Source organism: Cordyceps militaris (genome assembly GCF_000225605.1).
Source record: "Cordyceps militaris CM01 unplaced genomic scaffold CCM_S00003, whole genome shotgun sequence".
NCBI classification, from domain to species: Eukaryota; Fungi; Ascomycota; class Sordariomycetes; order Hypocreales; family Cordycipitaceae; genus Cordyceps; species Cordyceps militaris.
Window position 1 is genome coordinate 2,563,071 of NW_006271971.1, and position 6,596 is coordinate 2,569,666.

At 58.0% G+C, this 6,596-nt stretch overlaps 2 protein-coding genes across 2 annotated transcripts; one reads left to right on the forward strand and one right to left on the reverse strand.

Moving 5' to 3' along the window:
• Nucleotides 1–405: 405 nt before the first annotated feature.
• Nucleotides 406–2,421, forward strand: CCM_04442 (metacaspase CasA; the record flags this gene model as incomplete). Its single annotated transcript, XM_006669590.1, has 5 exons — nt 406–535; nt 638–1,621; nt 1,684–2,122; nt 2,174–2,343; nt 2,396–2,421. The coding sequence occupies 5 exons, from the start codon at nt 406–408 to the stop codon at nt 2,419–2,421; spliced, it is 1,749 nt and encodes a 582-aa protein (XP_006669653.1).
• A 303-nt stretch (nt 2,422–2,724) lies between these two features.
• Nucleotides 2,725–4,906, reverse strand: CCM_04443 (sodium/calcium transporter, putative; the record flags this gene model as incomplete). Its single annotated transcript, XM_006669591.1, has 4 exons — nt 2,725–3,822; nt 3,879–4,089; nt 4,180–4,609; nt 4,660–4,906. The coding sequence occupies 4 exons, from the start codon at nt 4,904–4,906 to the stop codon at nt 2,725–2,727; spliced, it is 1,986 nt and encodes a 661-aa protein (XP_006669654.1).
• Nucleotides 4,907–6,596: the final 1,690 nt, after the last annotated feature.

Below are 6,596 nucleotides of genomic sequence, written 5' to 3' on the forward strand. Positions count from 1 at the left end.
GCAACAATTCATTTGTTGACACCCATCGATCGATTCTACAGATATGATCATAAATTATCGACTGAATTCGAGCATGTCTCTCCCAAAAGATATCAGAGTCTCCGCTCATATAGCTCACGAAAAGGTACACCAGTCTGCCTGTTTCATACACCGCAGTACTGGGAGCCGCCCCTCCCCGAGTCCTGTGTTGCTTGAAGCGGGATTGATCATACTAGCCACTAATGTGGCCCTCTTACTTCTATTGGACTTCTCTCATTTTTTTTTTCAAAAGAAATTTGCGAGATTCTCTTCAACATATGCCCAGAGTTACACAAGCTGTCACAAATGGCCACGCGCTGGTTTAAACCCGTGAATCCATTACCGTACAAAGAGCGGACGGGGTACTTCTCATAATCTGCTTCCAACATGACATTTTCGGGAAGAAGCAGAATTGAATTCCGTGGGAAAATACCGACAACGGCCAGCTTGACAGGTCAAGAGCTTGGCGGCAAGCCGAAAGCTTGGCGCAATAGCGTCGAGTGCTGGCACTTGTGCTGTCACTAAGAGCGCCCAAGCTAAACCATTCACAGAAGCGAAAAGAAGCCCTGCTCCGCCCCAAAGGCTGCCCCGCTATGATGATTCTTGCCCCTCTGGTCAGCCGCGGGCCGGGTCGCATGCTTTGTTGCTGATGACGCCTCTCGCCTTGAAACCTTTTCCCATCCTTTTCTCCTAATCTACCTCTCCCGTTGGCGATCGTCCATCAGAACTTCGCCATCTCCGCATCGATCGACGCCACATATCATCCTCGACCGCGACACACGGGAACCAACACCCTCCAAGCACGCTATCCACAACTACCCCGCGCTCACTAGCCGGCAAACTCGCGCAAGTCGCGCCAACACTTCGCATCGAACCGCCTTCGCCACCATGTCGGGATATCCGGGACAGGGAGGCTACGGCGCTCAGCAGCACAATGGCGGCGCTTCGGGCTGGGGCTACGGCGGCAGTCCTGCCCCGGGCTACGGTTACAACGGACCACCCCAGCAAGGAGGCTATGGCGGCCCTCCTCCGCCCCAGGGATACGGCGGCCCCCCTCCTCAAGGATATGGCGGTCCTCCTCCCCAGGGGTATGGCGGTCCTCCTCCACAGGGCTACGGGCAGGGCTATCACGGCGGCGGTCCTCCTCCGCCTCCCCAATACAGCCGGCCTCCGCAGAACCAGTACCCTCCTCCGAACCGACCACCTCCTCAGGGCCACGATTCGTACGGCTACCCCATGGGCGGAGGCGGCGGTGGCCAGCGAACTGGCCCGCCTCCGCCCCAGGGTGCGCAGGCCTTCGGTCACGGCGCACCGCAAGGCTACACCTTTCAGTACTCCAACTGCACCGGTCGCCGCAAGGCGCTGCTCATCGGCATCAACTACTTTGGCCAAAAGGGCGAGTTGCGCGGCTGCATCAATGATGTCTCTAATGTGTCGCGATTCCTCAACGAGCGCTACGGATACAAGTGGGAGGACATGGTTATCTTGACGGATGATCAGAAAGACCCTCGCAAGATTCCCACTAAGCAAAATATGCAGAACGCCATGGATTGGCTGGTGCGCGATGCGCAGCCCAACGACGCTCTCTTCTTCCACTACTCCGGTACGTACCGCTGCACTTTCAAGCATATGAATACTGGAACCAATGCTAACTTTGCAATATAGGACACGGTGGACAGACAGAAGACTTGGACGGCGACGAAGACGATGGCTTCGACGAAGTCATTTACCCAGTCGACTACCAGCGGGCCGGCCACATTGTCGACGACGAAATCCACTACCGAGTTGTCCGGCCGCTCAAGCCCGGCGTGCGCCTGACGGCCATTTTCGACTCGTGCCACTCAGCCACCGCCATGGATCTGCCCTACGTTTACTCCACCAAGGGTGTCCTCAAGGAGCCCAACCTGGCCAAGGAAGCTGGCCAGGGTCTGCTAAGCGCCTTGGGCTCGTATGCCCGCGGTGACCTGGCGGGCGTGGCCACGACCGTGTTTGGCTTTGCCAAGAACGCGTTCAAGGGCGACGATGCGTACGAGAAGACCAAGCAGACCAGAACGTCGCCCGCCGATGTTGTCATGTGGTCCGGCAGTCGAGACGACCAGACATCGTAAGTGTGACGAATACTATCAAAATAATGACACGCTAACAGCCCTGGTAGTGCCGATGCGACCATCAACGCGCAGGCCACCGGCGCCATGTCGTGGGCTTTCATCACGGCGATGAAGCAGAACCCGAACCAGAGCTACGTGCAGCTTCTCAACAGCATCCGCGACGTATTGGCGTCCAAGTATACCCAGAAGCCTCAGCTCTCGTGCTCTCACCCTCTTGGTAAGTCTGGCTCATAACGTGAGCTTTCTAGTGCGTCGCTAACTGACTATAGACACGAACCTTCGCTTTGTCATGTAAACGGTCTGTCTTACACGCATGGTTTGCGTATCTTGTCTGGTTCTTCTGGTTACGGTTGGTTTATGCTGTCACAAGTAGGCTTACTAGGTAAAATGAATAAAATATGCTACTTCTAACCAGTGTTCCTTGTATGTGCGTATGCGTCACGAAATAGCAAGAACAAAGCGCCCATCACGCGACTGGGCAGCACTAAGAGCAGGTGCGGAATTGTGTACCCTAACTTTCATTCGGGGCAAAAAATGTGGCAATTCTGAGAATACTGTTAGTCGCCGGCCACTTTGTATTGAAGACAAGATGAAACACTCACCCAATCACGAGGAAGCAGGCGCACAGTATCCCGCCTTTGAGTCCCGTCGCCCTGCGCCCATCACCGGCATGCGCCCCGCCCAGCACCAGCAAGTTGACGAGCGACACGGCGCCAAGCAGCACGGCCATCTGCAGCCCGTCGAGCGCCAGCCCGACGGGCCGCCCCAGCGCCCAGCCCGCGAGCACCGTCAGCGGCGCCGCGCACAGCGCGACCTGGATCGCCGAGCCGGCCGACACGGCCACGGCCAGGTCCAGGTTGTCGCGCGCCGCCACGGCCACCACCGTCAGGAACCCCGACAGGTTGCCGGCCAGCGGCAGCAGCACGAGCCCGATGACGGCCCCGGACACGCCCCGGCGGCGCGTCACCGCGTCGAGCGTGCCGGCGAGCAGCCGCGCCGAGACGGCGAGCAGCAGCGACGCGACGAGGAGCACAGTGCCGGATGCCAGGATGGTGCCGAGCCGGCCGCTGGTGTCGTCGTCGTCGTCGTCGTCCGCCATCTCTTCGCGCTGCTGCTGCCGATCGTTGCTGAGGACGCGCGCCAGGCCGGCCCGCGCAAAGGAGCGCGGCCGCCGCCGGCTGCTCATCCCGGACGAGGCGCGGCTGCGGCTCGATCCGGCGGACCGGGAGCGTGACTGGTAGAGGCGCATGTGCGGCGGGAGAAGCAGTGGCGAGGACACGGTGTAGGCGCTGTGCGGGCCGTGGGTGCCGGTCAGGGAGCGGCCGCGCGGGGTTGGTGGCGGCGGCTGCTCCTCGGGGCCGCCGCCGCCGTCCGAGTCCACGCTGGCGGGGCCAATCTCAAAGATGCGACGGGCGTACAGGTCCGACGTGGGCTTGGTCTTGGCGCCGTCGGCGAAGCGGAGGGTGCGCGGTCCGGGTGTCAATGGGGGAGAGGGGCGGCGCAGCAGCGGCGGCGGCGTCACGGGCGGGGGCAGGTCTTGCTCCTCGTCGTCGGAGAAGACGCGGTGGCTGCTTTGCAGGGTGTGCAGGAAGTAGGCAACGTACATGACGAGGATGAGGATGGCGGAGGCGCGGCTCATGTCGACGACCATGTCATTGATGCGGTGGGCGTCATTGAATGTGAAGTGGAATGCAGTCTGGAGGTCTGTGTAAGTCTGTGGTGAGGTGCAAAGTTGGAGGGCAAGAGTCCTACAGGGATCATAAAGACAAAGACGGACACAAAGAGCAGACAAGCCAAAATCTGGGTTTCGGTACTGCGGAGGGAGTCGTCGCCACCGGTGGTGTCGGCGGCAATGAGAGCGCTGCCAAGAATAGGGAGGAGGTTGACGAGGATGGACCCCAAAATGGAGGCCTGCACGATCCTTACGTGTCCATTCATGAGGGTAAAACTTTCAGAGTCAGACCTTTTGTACGCTTGAGGAAAGGGCCATGTATCTTACTAACTAAGAGCCAGTGTCAGTAGACGTCATGCCCACTCTCCACATGCCACTTACAAGAGAATCAGCTCCCCGATGTTGCCCAAGCTGATGTTCAAAAAGGCGCCGACGGCATCTCCGGCCTCGAGCGCGATGCGCTCCGTGGCATCCGTGAGCAGCGCCGACAGGGGCACAATGGCCAGGGCATTGACGGTGAAGACGACAATGGACGGCGCGGCGGCCCAGTACGAGGAGATGCCGAGGGGCACGCAGATGAGCAGGCCGTTGATGTACGGCTCCAGGATCATGTAGCCCATCGCAGCACTGAACGCGGCGGTATTGGTTGCCGGGGTGCTGCAGCAGACACCATCGTCGCATGCGCTGCTGTAGGGAAAGGTGTCGTAGTGCGGCGGCTGGGAGCGCGCACGGGGGCGGCGGCACGGGGCGGCAGGCTCGCGGAACGCGCGGTGGAGGCCCATCCAGGAATGTAGTATGTCATGGTAGGCATCTGTTCCAAGTGCTCAGGTTTATGGTTAGACTGCAAGATTCTCGCCGTACTTTTGTTGGGAACGTTTGGTCGCTGGTGGGCGGGGGATGGCTCACTTGCAAGCACCTGAGCAAGCCCCCCGCGAGGCTGGCGATGGCTACTCGTCTTGACATCATGGCAGGTCTCATCAATGTGAGGGGTAGAGAAGCGCACGTCCAAGGATGGGGGAAGCGTGACTTGCTGTTGGTCGTCATGGTCCCGCGGAATGTCGTTGTTTGGAGTCGGTGATGCGGTGCGGGTAGTGTCGGCTGCGGCCATGGAGCCCAAGACGAGAACTTGTCAAACGAACAGAGTACGGGGGAAAGGGAGTAGGGCAAAAGGAGGATATTAAAGGGCCTTGGCGAGTGGCATGGGCTGCTTGGGTATGGGATCAGGCCAGAATTGGGAGCACGTCACCGTAAGGCAGCGAGGGGACCGAGGAGGGGGGGGGGCAGGCAGAGCAGGTTTAAACATATTGCGCGGAGCAGACTATATGTGAGGGTATTGATACATGTAAAGGCTTGACGGGGTTACATTTTGATAAAACAGGTGACAAGTGGCGGTCGGCCTCGTTTCCGGTTCACCGTTGGTGTTTGGATGCTATCGCCCGTGCGGGATATTCGATCGGGCCGTGTTGGGAACATGGTGCGCAGCAGCGACGCGAACATGGCGTATAAACTGGGTACAGGGCAGGAGAAGAAAGTGTCAGGGTATGCGGGATTTTATTCGTCATCACGAGTTTGTTTTGCGTCAAATGGGATGGCACTTTGGCATGGGCAACAGTCTGGCAACCCGAGTTCCGCGTACTCGGTCAGAGTTCGTTTCGTGTAAGTGGGCGTGGGGTTGATCGGCAGCCCAGGCCCGATGATGGGGGTGGTCGGACCCGCGGACAGCGAGACAAGCTTTGACAGGAATAGAGCATAGCTTTGACGGGGAGAGGACGGTACGGGCCAACTATTACATTCAAAGTCACAAGCAGCAAGCATGTGGAAACAAATGGGCGTCGCAGCACGTCTTGCAGGGGGTGGCATGCGATTCGCGCCAGTGAGTGGCTGCGCTCAGCCCGAATAGGCATTGTTGGCGGCCGTGTGTCTCGGGGCAAGTTCATTCGGACGACTCCGATCGAGCGGGCCGATGCATAATACGCACGAGTACTTGGCGTGTACTTGTCCATGTCAAACGTTCTTGGAGTATCCTGCCGAGGCTGTGCAGGTTGTTGACGACTGAGGGGTTTTTTGGACCGGGTTCTGCCAAGTAATGCCCTCACGCCCAATCCGCCGATCGTTTCGTTTCGTTCCGTTTCCCATCGTCATCCATTGCAACTTGGTCGCCATTGGTCAAGAGCGGTTCGTGGCCGGGCTGCCTCCCGATGGATCCCCTCCCTTGCGCCCCCCTCAGACTCCACGATGTCACGAGGCCGGAGTCTCGCTAGCCCACGCGACAATGATGAGCGGATTTCTTGACCTGGAAGGTGGGAGTTGAACATGAGGTTAGAGTCTGCGGACAACTTGTTGACGGCTGGTAGCGGTGGGCACAGTTGGTTATAAACTGTTAGCCACATAGAGTTCTTTGTGAAGTAAAAAGAAACTATTCTCTTCATTTTCTTCTTCTTATATAGAGAATTCTAAAAAGTTATAAAAAATCTACAATAAACATTACTTTGAAAACCATATATTGTCAAGCTCACAAAGTCATTTACTGGAAAAGTTCACTCAGCCACCAGCGGACAGGAGACGGCCACATCGCTCACATTTTATATTAACAGACAACGGACTCACGTATCGATGCCGTCGAATCCTTGTCAAATTTTCCCATTTATTTCACTTCGTATTCTGTACTCCTCCTCTGCAGCCATCTTCAATCCCGGGTAGCCCTACTCTCAGGCGACGCCATCCACCCATGTCTACTCCAGGCCACTTCATATTAAAACGGCCCCATCTCCCACCCATCATTCTCGTCTTTCTTCCAT